Source organism: Kogia breviceps, chromosome 1, assembly GCF_026419965.1.
Source record: "Kogia breviceps isolate mKogBre1 chromosome 1, mKogBre1 haplotype 1, whole genome shotgun sequence".
Taxonomy (NCBI): domain Eukaryota; kingdom Metazoa; phylum Chordata; class Mammalia; order Artiodactyla; family Physeteridae; genus Kogia; species Kogia breviceps.
The window spans coordinates 85,865,259-85,883,109 of record NC_081310.1 but is presented as its reverse complement, the minus strand read 5'-3'; the positions used below and the strand labels follow the sequence as shown (position 1 = coordinate 85,883,109).

General features: G+C 56.6%; 1 protein-coding gene across 2 annotated transcripts; it reads right to left on the bottom strand.

Moving 5' to 3' along the window:
* Positions 1-1,667: 1,667 nt before the first annotated feature.
* On the bottom strand, positions 1,668-10,679 carry EFNA3 (ephrin A3). Of its 2 annotated transcripts, XM_059047911.2 has the most exons (5): positions 10,420-10,679; positions 3,817-4,130; positions 3,282-3,347; positions 3,016-3,093; positions 1,668-2,803 (listed from the first exon to the last, which is right to left on the bottom strand). In XM_059047911.2, the coding sequence occupies exons 1-5, from the start codon at positions 10,545-10,547 to the stop codon at positions 2,673-2,675; spliced, it is 717 nt and encodes a 238-aa protein (XP_058903894.1). In that variant the 5' UTR covers positions 10,548-10,679; the 3' UTR covers positions 1,668-2,672. The 2 variants fall into 2 exon arrangements, with proteins under 2 accessions (XP_058903894.1, XP_058903902.1); XM_059047919.2 differs by lacking the exon at positions 3,016-3,093 and having other exon boundaries at positions 10,420-10,644.
* Between the last annotated feature and the right edge of the window lie 7,172 nt (positions 10,680-17,851).

Sequence of the window (17,851 nt, the reverse complement as noted above, 5' to 3'; positions counted from 1 at the left end):
ACTCAGGACCCAGCCTGCGCACACAGTGCCCTGGTTGGGCTGGAGTCACTGCTTGGCAATGAGGAAAAAGGCACCCCCTTCCTGGACCAGGGAGCTTGGCTGGGCAAGGGAAGCCTGGATAGATTTTGGCCCCTATATCAGCAACCCCTCACCGCCCTCCTGAAGTGCCCACCTGTACAACCCTGACCTCACTGGGCTTAGGTGGGGCTGTGACCTTTGACTGCTTCAGCCACTGTTCTGTCTTTTGCCTTCTGTCCCCTCACTCTCCTGATGGATGTAGGGTGCTGTAGTTATATGTGGCTCCAGCACCAGCAAACTCTCAGCCTTTTGGCCATAATGTTTCTTTTTGTTTGTTTGTTTGTTTGTGTGTTTTGCGGTACACGGGCCTCTCACTGTTGTGGCCTCTCCCATTGCGGAGCACAGGCTCCAGATGCGCAGGCTAAGAGACCATGGCTCACGGGCCCAGCTGCTCCACGGCATGTGGGATCTTCCGGGACCGGGGCACGAGCCCGTGTCCCCTGCATCGGCAGGCGGACTCTCAACCACTGCGCCACCAGGGAAGCCCAGCCATAATGTTTTAAATGAAAAAAATAAAATTACAAAGGATTATAAAGGAAACCAATTATACTGAAACACAGTTATCAAAACATTTACATTTTTTGGTACAGTAATATATATGCTTCTTTATTAACTCATTAAAAACAAGATCTAACAACAACGGTTATTTCAAAGAAGTGACGAGAGTAAATGATATTTTGAGATATCTTCAAAATCTATAATGCAGTCTGAACACATCTGTGTCTGTTACAAAGTCACGGGCGCCCTTAAAACTACTGTGGCTATTTTTTTTTAAAGCTTCTTTGTTTTACCTTCACATTTAAAAAAAAATTATTTATTTATTTATTTAGTTTTGGCTGTGTTGGGTCTTCGTTGCTGCGCACGGGCTTTCTGTAGTTGCGGTGAGCGGGGGCTACTCTGTTGCGGTGCGCAGGCCTCTCATTGCGGTGGCTTCTCTTGAAGAGCAGGGGCTCTAGGAGCATGGGCTTCAGTCGTTGTGGCACGGGGGCTCAGTAGTTGTGGCACACGGGCTTAGTTGCTCCGCGGCATGTGGAAGCTTCCCCGACCAGGGCTCAAACCCGTGTCCCCTGCGTTGGCAAGTGAATTCTTAACCACTGCGCCACCAGGGAAGCCCACTACTGTGGCTTATCGCCCAAGTACATAGGAGAATGTTAAATTTCAGTTACAGGCGAATGAAAATAAAGATATAATTTTTTCCTATCTAGGTTCACACCCCCCTGAAATCCATAGACCACAGTCAAGAACTTCTGGTTACAGAATGGAATGGGAAGAGGAGAAAACCATCACTGATTGAGCCTTATACTCCCTCTACCATTTAATCTTTACACCAACCCTGTGAGAGGTGTATTATAACCTAAATTTTCTGATGAGATACTTGAGGCTCAGAGAGGTTGCCATGCCCTGGTCGGAAGCCCTTGTTGCTCCCTCCACTCAGAGCTGCCTCCTTAGGGGAGATGAGCCACAGAACAAAGTGTTCAGTTGACCCTTTGGCCTTAGAGTCCTGTCCCCTCTGCAGGCCCTGTGACCTGTGGGGTTTATTTAACCAGTGTACAGAAGAGTGATGGCCCCTGGAAATCACACACATGCAGTTATTTTCATCTCCAGTTTATTTTTTTAGACTAAGAGCAGAGTATGAAAGTCACAGCCAAAGCACTTGAAAAAGGCCCAGGAGAATGGGTGGGGACCACAGAGGATGGGCAGGGCAAGGTCCTGGGAGCTGGGTCCCCCGCTCAGGGCTGGAGGGGAGGGGGCGTTGTTGTCTCACGGTCTCCAAAAGTGTCTGTGCGTTGCATAGGTCCTGTCTTCACAGAAGACAAAAGAGGGGCCAGGTGGTCCCCCAGTGGGGTCCTAGCCTGGTGGGGAAGGGGTCTGAAGCTGGAAGGGGATGTCAAGGAAGGTCAGGGGGTTAAGGAGGGGAAGGGACTCTGTCCATCTGTACATTATATATAGAGATATAGAGTCTGTACATGCCTGCCTGGCACCCCAATGCCCACCCCTTGTCACCCATGTCCACTGCCGGCCCCCCTAGGGGTGTCTACTTGTAAACTTGGATTCAATCCAAACCACAATCCTGGGAGTGGGAGTAGGGGGAGGAGGACGTGCTTATTGCTGTAAACAGGGGAAGGGGGCAGCAGGCGGTGCCACCCCCTTGCCCATCCAGTCCCCTCCCCATGTTCTGTCCCTGGAAGAGAGTGATTGGGGGTGTCTCCCACACTTCGATTTGCTCTCTCTGGGGCACATTTGTCTCTCTCTGGGGGGACAAGGGGGGAGGGCACCAGGGGTCAGAGAAAGGTACCAGGGGGCAGGGAGTCCTGAGCACTGCCCCTTATATCCCCCCGGGTTTGGTACCAAACATTACCAGAGCCACAAGGCCACTTGGAAACCTTGGCTGTCCCTGCGCCTGGTCCACTACAGTGCCCTACTTGGTGGGGACGGGGCAGAAGGGGTGGGCACAGATTTATGGTGCAGACCCCACTTCCAGCCATCGGAGGAGGGGTCTAGGCCCCAAGGTTAGGCTTCCCTTGGAGAGGCCAAAGGCTCCCTGCTCTGTCCCAGCCCCACTCCATCTTTCCCTGCCAAGGGAGGGGGCAGAGCTAGGAGGCCAAGAGTGTCATAAGGAAGAGGGCGATGCCCATCGCCAGGGGCAGGTGTTCCCGCTTGGGGCTGGTCCCGCTGATGCTCTTCTCAAGCTTGGGCACCTGGGGGTTCTCTCCTTCAAAGTCTTCTGTGGATAGATGAATAGACAGACTGGTGAGAGCTGTGCTGCGTGCTGGGGCGGGGCACGCGGCAGCGGCAGCAGCAGTGGAGCGGGGGACGTGACCACCCACGGGGGTGGTAAAGATCGGTGACCCCGGGAAAGACATGCAAGATGAGCAGGCACCGGGGAGGGGGCTGCGGTTCCAGCAGTGGCCACCAGAGGGCGCTGCGCAGACTCACCCAGCACGTTGATCTTCACATTGGGGCCCATGGTGAACTGGGGGAGAGTGGGGACCGGCTTCTCCCCGGAGTGCGATGCTGCGGGGGGTGGGGTGCAGGGGGGGAGAGAGGAGGGGATAGTCAGGGCCAGGATCCCCTCTCCCTTTTACAGCTGAGGAGCGAGTCCCCCTCGCCTGTGCCCTCCGCCCCCACCCCCAGGAAGCCAGGGGAGCCCCAAAGCAGGGGAGCCGAGGATGGGGTCGCGGCTGGGAGCCTATTATACTCACTGGAGGCGCAGCAGACAAACACCTTCATCCTCAGACACTTCCAGTGCAGATTGTGGGTGGGCGTGGCTGGGGAGGAGACTGGGCCTGAGTCACTTTTTCCAGATTTACACCCCATGCCCTCCTCGCTCAGAAACTCTCTTTCTCACCCCCTCCAAATTGCCCCTCTTGGGCAGTGTCCTTCAGTAACTCCTCCACCCTTTGCGCATTGGTCGTGGTGGCTCCGCCGTCAGCCCTAGAAGCCCCTTGGGTCCCATCCCTCAAGAAACAATGACCCCTGAGGTCCCGGCCCCGGAATGGTCCTCACAGAAACAGTGACTCTGCGACCCAAAGTTCGGAGTGCCACTAAACCTCTTTCTTAGCCTCAAGACTCAGAGCTGGAACTCTGAGGTCCCCAGCCCCCACGCCTCATCCCGAGGTATCACTCCAAGCGATGAAGACCTAGTGCCTTGCAGCGTTGCCCCGCTCCCGGCCCCTCGGGACTCCACCCCCGGCACTCTTAGGTCCCGCCCTGGCCCGCCGCCTGGCCGTCACTTACAGATGTAGTAGTACTCGTGGCCCGCGTGGAACTCGTAGCCCAGAGAGAAGGCGCTGTAGCGCTGGAACTTCTCCGAGAACTTGATGGGGCTGTGGGGAGCGTGCGGTCGGTTGCACTCCCAGCGCTTGAAGCCTTGGGTGGCGTTGCAGGTGCGGTAGCCTGCCCGGCTCACCATATACAGCACGTACTGCTCCGCCCCGCCTCCGGGCCCTGGCCCCGCCCCCGGGCCCACCCCTGAGCTGTTGTAGTGCGGGCAGTAAATATCCAAATAATCGTTCACATTCACCTGCACCGTGTAGCCCTCTCGCCGCAGGCTGTGGGGAGAGGAAGCGGGTCAGAGCGAACAAACCCAAAGCCAACGCACTTTCCACCTCACCGCTCCGCAGACCTTCCCCAGGGTCCTCGGAGCCTCCCGGCTTTTCTTCGGAGCTTCCTCTCTTCTCAGTCCCTGTCTCTGTTCCCAGGGCCCTAGTGCCGCCAGTCCCCCCACTATCCTTCCAGGCCCACTCCTTGTTCTGCCCTTCTCACGGTGGCCACCAGAGGGTAGCAAAGGCGCAGGGAAGCCCTGCCGGCCTCCGAAGGAAAAGAGGCGGGGGAGAAGGGTGGAGGGAAGAAGGGAACGTATGCTCTGGTTACCACAGAAACAGCGCAGGCCTCTGCGACTCCTAGACCCAGGCCCGGATTTCCTCTGTCCATCCCCCATAATTCACTAGTGGGGAGGAAGGATAGAAGGAATGGAAGTGTGAAAGTGGGAGGGATCCCTTCGAGGTATGCGCACTCTCCATCGCCTCTCCCAGAATGCTTTCCTGCTGCTGACAGTCCGCCTCCAAAGGCGAGTCAGACAGGACCTGCCCTCACAGACGCATGTATGGAGGCTTCATGCATATACATGCACAAGTTCAATGGCACACACACAAATATGTTCACCGCCCACTCATAGGTGGCATACACATAGAAAACCTAGGTGATATGTGTGCTGGACTGGCATGCCAGTATTGGTTGACCCCAGCAATTTCAAGCTCTCTTCCTGCTCTTCCCATACACACACACACACTGGCACATGCTCTCTCTACACTATGACTGGCCTCTGTACCTTGAGTCCCACTGACCTGAACCCTGAGGCCACGGACAATCAGGTCCCCAATAATGTGCGTGACACAATAGACCAGGGAGCTAAAGGGACTCAACACCAAGGCTCCATGTGGTGTTATGTTAACCAGCCAAAACTTCTGTCTCTATACACCTCCCTCCTCAACCTGGACACCAACGCCCCCGGTGATGATGATGCTGTGAAGAGTAGTGGGTATAGGGCCCAGACAAGATGGCTGTGCCTCTTACTTCCCTGATCCTTCTATGCGCAGAGAAGCAGATGCTGGGTCCCTTGTAATCCCCACTTGCCTTGCTAGTTACCATCAAAGTGTTGGTGTTACTGTTCTCCATGGTAGTACTGAGTGGTGTGGGGATGGGAGAAACATCTGAATGGAGAAAGAAACTCAGAGAAGTAGGCAGGAGTTTCCCCTAATTTCCTTAGCATAAGAATGCACACATGGGCTTCCCTGGCGGCGCAGTGGTTGAGAGTCCGCCTGCCAATGCAGGGGACACAGGTTCGTGCCCTGGTCTGGGAGGATCCCACATGCCGTGGAGCGGCTGGGCCCGTGAGTCATGGCCGCTGAGCCTGTGAGTCTGGAGCCTGTGCTCTGCAACGGGAGAGACCACAACAGTGAGAGGCCCATGTACTGCAAAAAAAAAGAATGCACACATCTTGGCAGTGAGAGGGGAGTGTGGTGGACACAGGAAGGCATGGGGTACTTGGCAAAATATCAAACCACTGGGGTCCCTGGTCCCTGGAACTCCCTGAGGGGAGAGACTCTCTCCCCATGTCGCCAGGCACGTCCCAGTTCCACAAACAGTAATTGGATCCATTAGGGAAAGGAGCTTGGAGGCCTTTGGATGGCATGGGGACTTGAGGGGCCCTCCTCACCTCACCCTACTTCCTTGGCCTTGCCTGTGCCACCCCCCCCCGACACTCCCTTCCAAGCCTAGCAGTAAGGCAGATAGGTAAGAGCTGGTGTTTGAGCACCCCAGTAAGAATGGGCACAGCCTCCCTGAATCATCAGGAATGCCACCAGCCCCACTCGGTTCCCATGGGAGTGATGGGTCACTCTGGCCCCTCCTTGGCCCTGGCACTCAGGTGGGCAGGAGTCTCTGCCTGGGGCACTGGGAGCAGGAAAACGGGTTAGACCAGGCCTATAGCTCCCAGCCACCACCCCAAGTTTGCCTCTCTATCCCCAAGCCCAAAGTCTACTGTTTTCTCCACAGGCTTTGAGGAGGGGGCCACGAGTGCCAGGCCTGGAGCAGCTGCACAAGCACACTGGGGCCTCTGTCCTTGAGCTTCGCCCGGGTTTCCAGCCCTCCTCTGAAGTAGCGCCTCCCTAGGGCACTGCCCAGTTCCTCCACAACACACCCTGCTCTAGCAGAGAGGAAGCCAAAGCCAGAGCTATCCCTACAGGTACCTCAGTTTCCTCAACGCAGAGGGGAGTAGCCTTATACAAAGGTTGCTGGGCCACAACAACTGAAGAGAAGCCACCTCTTTCCCATCCCTGGGCTGAGTGGAACAGCCCCTGAAATGCACCTCCCTCCCCCCAAGCTTGGCATGTGGGAGAAAAAACTGCTTGTGGAATGACTGTGCCCAGTTGGTAGCTGGTGGACATGGGGCAAAGGGCTGGGTGACAGGAATCCCCAGCCACACCTCCTGGGAGACCTGAGGTGTCTGCTTGGCTTGGGCGCTTTAATTGAATGTGTCATCCTCCCAGCCTTAGCACTGAAGAGGGAGGTGCCACTAGGCCCCGGCTTAGCGCCACAGCTCACCCTCCCTCCAGGGCCGCACCTCTCTAACCTAGAGCCACCCCCCACCCCCGCCCCACGGGAGAAGAGGATAGGCTGGGATCTGGGGGCTGGGTCGTGCCTGCCCCTTCAAACAGTTCTCTATTCTTCCTACTTCATCCCCTCCTAGCCTCCCACTTCTCCAGAAAGGCGTGTCAACACACCCCACCTGGAGGGGGTGCCCCCTCACCCTGTTATTTCATTTCTCCCAGCTCTCACCGCCCCTGGTGCGCATTCCGACCCCTCACTTTCGCTCTTTCAGTGCCCTACCTGATTGAGCCTGGTGGGGTGGGCGGTGGGGGAGCGGGGAAGGAGTAAACCTCTCCCCCTGGGGCAATTAGGGGCAGGTAAACAGGGTGTCTAACAGACCAGGGAGTAGGGAAAGGATCCCCAGAAAGCTGAACTTGTTAAATCCCTGCCCCCACCCCTAGACGCCAGGATGCAGAGCTAAGGAAGTGGAGGAGGGATAAAGACACGGGACCCCGGTTCTCCTTCTCTCTAGCGCGCGCCCCCGAGGCTGCGCGCCGCTCACCCCAGCAGACTAGGCCTGACCACGTGTGTGCGGCGTGGGGTCCGCGCACCCGGGCTTGGGTGGGTGATTGGCGAGAACGCTCGCGGGGCGGCGCGTGCACGCTGACACCCCCTCACCCCTCCGGCGCCCCAGGCCTCGGGGCCCCACCGCACTGGGTCTTGCCAGCCCGGGACTGGGCCCCGGGCTTCTCCGGACGGCGTCGGATGGGAGAAAATCAGCGCGCCCCATATCCCAGCCCCTCCTCCCTGCGACAGCGGCGGCGGCGGTGGCGGCGGCGGCGGCGAAGGTTTATTGATCTGCAGCGGCGGAGAAGCGCGAGAAACCCGCCGAAAGCGAGACACAGAGAAATGGAGAGAGGGGGAGACACACACCGAGAGGGGGGATGAACAGAAACCGGATTCACTGAGAGGGGAAAGGGAGTGAGACACAGCGAAAGAGAGGGATCCAGAAACCGAGAGAGAGAGGGAAGAGAATGAGACGGGAGAGAGGCTTGCAGAAAGGGAGAGACCTAGAGGCCGCTCCAGAGAGGCCCACAGACAGCAAAGACGGAGACGGAGAGACGCAAAGCAGAATATCAGGGACGGGAAAGGGGTTCAGGACAGAGACTCGGTGACAGAGAGAAAAGAGAGAGAGAGAAAGACCAATAGGGACGTAGTATAGTCTCAATAAATATTTGTTCAATAAATGTATGAATGAAAGAGAGATAAGCAACAGAAACATTTCAGAGATAAAGAGACAGGTAGGGAGACAGCTAGAGAAAGATGTTCCGTACGCTTCTTGAGGTAGGGGTGAAGACCAGCACCTTTGCACACTTCTGCAAAGAAATGAAACACGGGCCTGGGCGCATATATTTGGCCATTGGCCAGTCCAGCCCCCCCCCCATTCGATTCCGGGCTCAGGGGACTCCTCGACCTCACACTCTCACGCTTTCCTCCAGTATAGTTCGCCCAATCCCTAGTTTCTGGGCCAGGTTGGGAACAGGTCTCGCCTATTCCAGAGGACCAAACGGAGGGGCCGAGTGGGAGACAGGAAGCGAGATCACGGTCGCTGTGCAGGGCACTGCCCCCAGGTCTGTCAAAGTGGCCAGCGCACAATTTCCACCAGTACCCTCCCACGTGACCCCCAGGAGGCGGGGTCGCAAGACCCTCTCCACGTGATCCCAAGGGTCAGAGACCCTCGGCAAGTGACGGGGGGTGGGAGCCTGGAGCCCAGCTCACGTGACCGGGGGGAGGGGGCGCGGGAGCCTGTGATTTGGCCCGGCCCCGCCCCCAGCTCCCTGGCCCTCTCCACTCCCGGCTCCGGAGCACGTCGCTCTCACGATTTATGGGGCCGCGGCTGCCGCAGTGAGGGAGCCGGGGAGCCCGGGCGCAGCGGCAACAAAGGCGGAGGAAGCGAGGCGGGGGCGGCGACGGCCTCCCGGCCCGGTGCGCGCCCCCTCCCATCTCTGCCGGTCCAGACCTGTGGGGGAGCGGGGAAGACAGAAAGGAGGCTCTCGGAACCTGGGCTCCCCCACCCCCTCCCAGCGCTTTCACCTGCGCCCAGGTGTATGAGGGGAGGGAAACCTGATCGACAACATCCCCCTTCCCTCCCCGCCATTCCCGCATCCCCCTGGCTCCAGCTTCTCCTAAGAATATGGGGGTGCCCTGACGGTGGTGGGAAACCCGGGGCCCCTCACCTGCGCGCTCTCTGCTCCCCGCCCCCCGCCAGACTCTAGCGGGGCGGGGGGCAGACTGTGAGTCTGGGGGAGGGGGACGAGCTAGACTGAGCAGGGGAGTCAGCCCCCAGCGCCTCCCGGATTTCTCCGAGTCCCGGTCCGGGGGGAGGGGCCGTATCCCCACCCCCGAGGTTTCCATGGGAAGCGAGAGGGGGGCGTCGTTGGCTCATCCCCACCCCCAGTCTGACACTCCGGGCGCGAGGAGGGAAAGAGGGGGAGGCGCAGAGCCCCAAACAACAAAGAGCGGAGCGGCGAGCGGCACTCCCTCCCCAGGGAGGTTGGGGGTCGCGGCCGCCCGGCCTTCTCAGTCCCCTCCCGTGGGGCCTCGCCATTTGCTCCCGAGTCGCCCCCTGGGGTGGGGAGCCAGAAACAGTGCCACCGCCGCCGCCTGGGTAGGTGTGACAGTGACCCCCGTGTCCCCAGGGATTCCCCCCCCCACAGACACACAAGGAGGCGGCCGGGGTGATACACACGGCGGCTCGGCGGGGAGGAGAAGACAAGGGCAGCAAGGACTGAGCAGAATGAGGACCTGGCCCCGCAGCCGGCACCCAGCCGCCGCTTCACACACCCGGGGAAACCACACGGCCGCCCTGACACCCGCCCAGACCGCGGCCAGCCACCTTAGCTCAGAAGCGGCCGGCCACGCGGACAGCGACCGCAGCCCCCTCCCCGACCCGTCGCCCGCTCCCACCCCCAGACAATCGCCGACGCAGACACACAAATCACACTCAGACACACACACGCACACTTGACAGCCGCGCACGCCCGCTCACTCTTGGAGCCACACGCCGTCCCCAGCCCGGGCGTGTGTGTGCGTGTGTGACACGCCATCTCCTTGCCTCCCTCCCTTTCGCCGGTACCCCACGTTCCCATCCTGTCCAAGCAGCACCTCCAGAGCCCCCCAACTTGGCGGCCCAGCCCCAGCTCACCCCAACCGGGCTTATCCATACAACCAGGGTAACCCATTCGCCTTCGTTCTGAGAAGGTGCTTGGTCGGACTCCTTGCCTCAGCTCTGGACTCCACTTTTAAAAGCAGGAGTCATAGACAGAACCCCTTGAAACCCTCACGGCTGAAAACGAAAACAGGTCATCCCTGGGTGCCCCAAGTGTGGCGGCCTATGCCCAGCACACTGGTACTCCCAAACCCCAGCCCGGCCGAAGGAGAGGAAGATGGGGGGACTGTCGGTGGGGGTAAGCTATTTCAGAGGCGGGTGTGGAGAGAAGCCACGGTAGGGTGGGGTGTCCCCGAGCAGCCTCCTCATCACGGCCCAATCCCTGGTTACTATACCTTAACAGCCTCTTTCAGACACCCCCCGAGTGTCATAGATGCCCACAGAGTGTTTCTCCCTCTCCCTCGCCTCCTAGCCCCCAGCTATGGTCTCCCAGGACTCCCACCCCAGGTTCCCCCAGGACTTCCCAGGCCTCCCCCTCTCACTGACGCGGGACGCATGGGCTCCCTGGGCCCCCGACTCACTGCTGGTTGGAGCTGTTCCAGTACACCGCATGCCGGTTTCCCAGCGCCCCCCCGGGCCCTTGGGCCAGCAGCGGCAGCAGCGGCACGGGCACAAGCAGCAGCAGCAGCAGCAGTGGAGCCGCCGCCATCCCCGGAGCCGCCGCCGCCGCCGCCCCCCTACTGAGCCCCGCGCTCCCGGTTTCTTGCTTCCCAGCTCCCTGCTGCCGACGCCGCCAGCCACAGAGCCTTAGGCCACGCCCCCAGCCCTTCCCTCCGCCCTCCCGGGCGCGCCCCTGAAGCCCCGCCCCTGGCGCGCTCCCGCCAGGCCCCGCCCCTCTCGGGCCCGGAGCGCGCGCGGCGCGTGGGAGGTGAGGACCGTGCTATCCCCTCGGGAACAACCGGAGCGCCTCTCGCCTCTCACTCTTAGGTTTAATTTGCTACCGCCGGCCCTGGGCCTTCTGCTTCCCAGTCTGGAGTTCCCAGGAGAATTAGGGAGGCCAAGACAGGGATCTTGATCTCCTGTGAACATTCATTTCTGGGATGGGGCGAAGGAGACTTGAAAAGAAGCTGGGTGTCCAGGACCCCTTAATAAGTAGAACTAGGCCCCCCTCCTTTCTGAACAGTCTGGTCCTCTGCACCCTTTATGCCCCTCTTCCCATGTGCATGAGGAGTCAGGTGGGTTCTAGAGGGTGGCTGAGAAACCCTCTACTGCCACCTAGGACCTGACAGCTGTTGACCTGAAGCCCCCAGCTGAGCAGGCGGCTTGTTTTTCTTGGAGGTAGTGTAGAGTAGCTCAGCCCCCAAGACTGTCAATACTGGGTGCTGGAAGGGCCTTGGGCAGTCCAGGGCCCAAGGCAGAGGAGGGACCAAGGAGAGTAAGCTAGAGCAAAACAGGCTTCCCTGGGACACCTACAAAGGATTCTTGACTCACTCAACCAGAGCCCCCTCCCAGCGCAGCCAGTGGTGCCCCCAGGCATTCTCACTCCTACTCTTACAGATGCTAACGAGAGGGCAGCAGGCAGAGCACCTTGCATTCCAGCTCTCACCATAGTCATTGTCCTCACAGTGGCACCCAGGCACAGACGTTACACTCACACATTCAGGAGAAAAGGCACAGACACCCAGAGGCAGAGAACATTAGAAACACAGGCATTTGATACAGACATACAGACACACACACAGATAACCCTTCGGAGACACACACAGGTAAAGGTACTATCAGACAACTAGAGATCTGTAGAAACACAGGGATTAGGTACACAGAGACTTAGGAGCACACACCCAGACACACACACACAGTGACTCACACACAAGACCATGCACACACTCTGACACACACACAGCTCTGCACTCTCCTCTTCTCTCTTTTCCTATGAAGCAGAAGTTGAGGGAAAGGGTCTAGAATCCGGACCTAGGGGGTATCCACCCCTCATCCCCTTTTTTGGAGAGGCTCAGATTAAGCGTGATCAGGAGGACCAGGTCTCAGACCAGACTCTCAGAAACCAATCCAACCACCTGTGCCCAGGGTGACAGGTATGATGATCTTTTCTTCTTACTGCAGGAGAGAGGACATACAGGCACTCTTTATCTGCTTATTGTTGGCAGGAAAGGGGTCCTGACCACAATTTGGCCTCAGATGCTGGCTTTGGGGGAGGGGCAGTGCCAACCAGAAAAAGCCCCGTGCCTAGCTGCTGCCAGGCAAGAGCAGGCTCTGTCCTCCCTGGGCTCCTCTTCACCGCAGGAGATCTCCTCTCTCTTCTCAGAAGCCAGAAAATAAATTAGGCCCCTTGGGGTGGGAATGGGGGACATTGCAAACAGCTCTCCCTCCCCCCAGACTCCTCATCCCCAGGGAGATTTGTTTCACCCAAATGATGCTGACCTGCCTACTCCACGTGCCACAAATCCCAGCCTCCTCCCTGCCTACCCACACCCCTGCTCTGCAAAGGGAGGCTTCTCTCTGTTGGGCCCACAGTTGGCAGAGAGGCTGCCCATATTCATAGGGAGTGGGAGCCTGCTGGTTTGGCCTAGGACTTTAAATTCCATTTTAGAAGCCCTGTTTGTAGAATCTGGGTCCCACTTAATGATTTGGGCCCTTTTCTGTGGGGCTCAGATACTCCTCTTTAGAATCTAGCATGCTCCCCGCCAACCCCTGCTCAATAATAACTGAGTTCTTTTCTCTACAGTTTGGAGCTCTCTCTCCAGGATTTAAGCAGCTCTCTCTATGGGGTCTAAGCCTCTGGTTTTTAAGTTCTGAGACACTCTCTATAGAGCCTAGGCCTCAGTCTATGGGATATGGTGCTCTGTCTGTCTATCTGGGCCCCTATCTAAATCAGGTGCTGGCTGATTTGGGCTTTTGGGTGAATTAGAAAAACCACGCCTCTATGCAGACCCAGTCCTTAGGGTTCATCTCTTGGCAAGCGGTGCCTTTGTGCAAAAACAAAGGTGCCGCTTCCTTCTGTGGGAGGTGGCCCTATGTGTCTCTCTATCTTAGTGAGGGAGCTTGGGCTGATCTTCTCTACTACTTCTTGGGTGGCTCCTTTGTGCCAGGCACAAACCGCACACCTGTATGTGGCAGTTCTGAGTATAGGATATGTGCTTCCAGCTGTAATGCTTAGGCCTGTCAATAGGCCTCTATTCATGGGGTTTGGACTTCTCTAGGGTTTGCGTCTCTGTGTGTAAGAAAGATCTGGGCCACTGTCTACAGTCCTGGAACCGGATCTGAGGCCTAGGCCTCTTTCTGTGGCATCTGGGTCATGGAAGGACCCAGGCCTCCATCAATGGGGCCTAGGACCTCTGTTTATAACATAACAGTGACTCAAATCTTTCCTGACTGTGACTCACAATAAGATGTATATTTTGCATTTGCAATACAGTACACACACACACACACACAGACGCACACACATTCACATATAACTGAAATAATGTTTCATGAAGCAATACTTACCCGTATTATAGAAGATGCACTCATATTTTTCTTCTGTTCTATTCTTAAAAATTTATTAAATGAAGTACAAAGCTCGTTAAGACCCAGAAAATTGATACCTTGATTGTATCACCCTTAATCAGTTACAATCTATAGTTTGAAACACTCTAAGGCCTGGGCCCTGACTGACACCTCTCTGCAGAGTGAGGGCCTCTGTGGAAGCTGGGGTTCTCTCCATGGGGCTGATCCTGTTTCTCTAGGGCCTCAGCCCTCTTTCTCCTCTCCTGCAGGCTCTGCCTATATTTCCCTCTGACCCTCAGGCTTGCCATTATGCTGCTGGCTGCCATGTTCTCTCCAGGGGCACTGAGCTCAGGCCATTGGGAGTTCTCTGAATGTGGTGCCTTACCCCACCCACCCCTCCCCCTGGGGCCAAGGAAGCAGGGAGCTGAACAGGTCGAGGGCAGAGGAAGTGCTCAGGCTGTGCGGCCCAAGGCAGCTCCCAGGACATAGGGCGGCAACCACAGAGCTGAGCTGTGTTCAATAAATCATGGAGACTAGGGCCTGGGGGAGGTGGAGGCCAGGACGGAAGGGGGGCCATGGATAAATAATTCATTAAACAAATAAACAAGGAGCCTGTGAGAGGGAGGTTCAGGCACGCATGTGAGCGGGAGAGGCAGCCAGCCAGTTCCAGACATGAAATATTCACAGGTTCTGCACCTTGCCCAGGGCCCATGTGTGCGCCAGTGCAGGAAGCCTGTTGGCGTGGTCCTAACATGGGACCCTGGGTGCCAACAAGGAGGGCAATGCATGTATCTTCTGACTTCCAAGTGTGATGTGTATGTCAACACGGCTACATGGTGCTCTGATGTCCATGAGTGGACATGGAACCACACACATGACTGACAGCAGGGAACATGGTGCACTGATGTATGGTCCAGGCCACAGGAAATTAGAATGCAGGGCTTGGTGGGTGGGGTTAAGGTGTCATAACTTCTGATCTGATTCTAGTCATGCCCTGATCCCTCAAATGAGTCCAGCAAACTCAGAAGCCTGAAGTGGAGAGGCATCTCTGGGGTGTTACAATGGAGGTGCGTGTGCATCCTCTGAATGTGCTTCTAGAAAAGCTGAGAGGGAGGCAGTTGGGCTTGGCAGTTAACAGGATGGGCTTCGGTTCGAATTCCATTTCCACCATTCACTGGCTGTGCTAGTCATCTCACTTCTCTGAGACTGTTTCCTCATCTGTAAAATGGGGATAATAACACCTTTCCTCAAAGAGTTGGCTGTTATGAGGATTAAGATCCATGTCTGGAAAGCACTTAGCACAGAATTTAGGACCCACAAGGTGCTTGATTGATGGAGGCCTCATCATCATTATTATCCTGTGGCCCTGCCCACCTAAACTAGCTTCAGATTCTCTTTTTCATTTGTTCCTCCCCATCTCCAAACTTCTCTTAATAGCTATCATAGTGGGAGAGGTGACCTTGGGCTTGGGGAGTAGGGATGGGATAGGAAAAGATTAGATAGAATGAGGGGGAGGAGAAGTTACAGCCAAAAAGAAGCTCACATCCTTGACAGTGTGAAAGGAGGGGTCCTTGACCTTCTTCTCAGACCCCAGAGCCTCCCCTTAACCCCTAAAACTGTCCTTAGATCCACAGTCTCTTCTCTTTCCTGCCACCGAAATTTAGCTTTCTAGCAAGTGGCTGCAAAGGGACAGAAGGAACTGGGGTAGAGTCTCTGAGTAGCATCACAGTCTCCTCACCCCACCCGTCCCCAGGCCAGTCTTCACTGCCAAAGCTCTAGCCCCTACCCTCTGCCTATTGGTTGAGCGCTTCCCTGAAAAAGATGACTATGTCTGGGCAAAACCCAGAGAAGTGGTACCCCAGAGTGGGTGGGGAGAATCCAGTCTGGAGAGAGCTGCACAGGGCCAGGGTGGAGTACCTGGGGCCTCCCACTAGGCCCTAGTATTCCCCAGCCCTCTCGTGTCCTCTGGAAAGGATCCGCTCCCAGTGGGAGAGAGCCAGCAGACAGGCCTGAGCCGGCCTGCTCCTCCACAGACAGAAGAGGAACAGGCTGGAGGAGGGGGCCTGAGATCTTGGTGGGGAGTGGTGGCTGTAACCCCCACATCTCCTGTGAGGAGCCAGGGGCAGAGGGGACCATGGCCTGGGCACACCTTAGGCCGTAGCCCAGCCCTTGCCTCCCTTGGCTAGCCTGCTGCTACTTGGGGTGTCAAGGGTCTGGGCCCCCAGGTGTGAAAATGGTGCCTGCCCACCTCTTCCCAAAGAGCCAACATCAGTTCTCCACTTCCCCTCCCCTGGGCTGGGCAGGTTCAGGCTAATCTGCACCAGAACTTCACAGCAAACACTGATCTGTAATGAAACCACAATGTGTGTTCGGGAGAAGGGATTCCAGACACAGAAAATCCAGGCACACATACACACTCACACACATACACGCAGATGCAAAACCTATAGCTCTGGGAGGACAGACACCAGTAGTACTGAAAACACAGCTAAACATGGACCCATACACTGAGTCAAACACACGAGCATGGTTAGTTCTACACCACTCCTCCATGCCATAAACTTTGTCCTTCAAAACCCAAGTCTTCTCTGACAGTCCATCTTCCCAGTGCTCCCATAGCACTTTCTGCACAGTTCCATAACTGCATTTGCACTTGGTATTGTAATTATTTGCTGGCCAGTTTGTCTTCTAGAGTAATCTGAAGATTCCTTAAGGGAAGAAATCCTGTCGTTTGCAAGTGTATATCCTCAGCATCTAGCATGCAGCCTGGTATTTAGTTAATAGGATTAGGTGAGGTGCTTAATAAATAACTGTTGAATTGATGAACAGAAGAATAAATGCATTCAGATAGTGAGACACCCATGCCTAGAATCCCTCAGAAGCACACAGAGCATAACCAGTGCATGCTACCCAGACCTCTGGTTCCCACCTTCTTGTCTGCTGGTCCCCTGACCCTACTGCCTCTTAGCTTCCTCAAAGTCCCTCCTTTCTCCTTCTTTTGCTCAGTGAGAGACCATGAATTTGAGTACCACCTGAGGGCTGGCAGGCGAGGTAAGGGTTAATGACACCTCATTAGTGCTTAATTGGAGGAAGGAAGCTGCCCTGGCACCAGACAGGTGGGCAGGCCTACCCCTTGCTGGAAACAGGCATCCCTAGTTCCAGCACCCTGTCGGGCATGTGGGTGAATTGGCCCTGGAGACCCTCATCTCAGCCCGGGGCACCTCCCCCCACCATTTGCTTTGCCAATTTAGTCTCTAGGCAGTACAGACCAGCCCTCCCCATCTGTCACCAAACATCCAGAGGGAGAGGCAGCCTTCTTATCCTTTCTCGTTTAGCTAGGCTGTGCCCCTTCCCACCCCTGGAGAGACCGGAGGCTGGGAGGAGAGGTGGGGTAAGGAACTGGACAACTGAGAGGTAGATTAGAGAGCCACTAAAGGATAGATTTGGGATACAGACAGGCAACAGAGCTGGGGATGTGGAGATGTCTGCCCAATTTGACCTTAAATGAAGAGAATGCAAATGAGATGCAGACGATATGCAGATAAAAGCGAGGAGCTCATAATTAACATTCCGGGTGGCATCAGCTCCATACCCAGGACCCCAACGCTGTTGCCAATACTCGCCTCCTAACCTTCCTGGGTTGAGTGGCACTGCCCGTTACTTTGAGTGAGAAAAATGAGCTCAAGAAAAATAAGAGCTTGGCTGGGCTAGGACTGCAGGACCTGGGAAACAGGGCTCCACCCTCGCCTCCCCGCCCCCATCCCAAGCACCACCCAAGCTGCCTTTGAAGCACAAGCAAAGACCACTCTCCAGGTTACGCTCGGACGCACCGTCGGTTGCTATGGGGACCCCCTCCACGTCCAGGCCTGAACCAATGGGCATCACCACTGATGACCTCATGCCCCAGGCCCCGGGATTCTATTGGTTATTTGGAAGCCAGAGTGCCCTTCTCCAACTGCGTCACCGCTGGGGATCCCCCGACGACCCCAGCTGGTGTGGCCGACTGAAAGAAGGACACGCTGGGAGCTCACAATTTGCTGTATGAATGAATAAGGAAAGGAAGGAAGGGATTAATGAAAAGGAAGAAGAAAAGAGGGTGGGGTCACATAAAAAGACCAAAACTCCAGGTTTCAGCCTCTAGGGAAAGACTTGCAACCCCAGAAAGTGCGGAGCAGGATCCAGGTCTGAGACTCTCGGGACAGCAAAATAGAGTGATGCAAAGATGAGGGGAGTTTTTGCATCGTTCCGAAAAAACTAGGGCAGGCCCAGCAAATTGAGGGCCCCACCCTTGGCCATCTAGCGCCGCTGAGCTTTGGGGAGATCGGTGACTCCCCCAAACCGGCAGGTCTCCCAGCCTTCTGGAACCGCGCCCTGGAACACACCTCGAGGACTTCTCATGGGTAGGGCCCAGAGCCTTCAGCCCGTCTAGGTTCCATAAGCGGACTTGGCCCTCGCTGGAGACGCGCCCCAGGACTGAAACAGTTGTCCGCACAGGGCCCAGGCTGT

Bases quoted from the DNA above. Each gene is read 5' to 3' on its own strand.
- EFNA3 (XM_059047911.2), bottom strand. From the start codon at position 10,547: ATGGCGGCGGCTCCACTGCTGCTGCTGCTGCTGCTTGTGCCCGTGCCG. The intron at 4,131-10,419 runs GTGAGTCGGGGG...CTCTCCCCACAG, and splicing joins TGGAACAGCTCCAACCAGCA to CCTGCGGCGAGAGGGCTACA. The intron at 3,094-3,281 runs GTGAGTATAATA...CACCCCCCGCAG, and splicing joins GTTTGTCTGCTGCGCCTCCA to CATCGCACTCCGGGGAGAAG.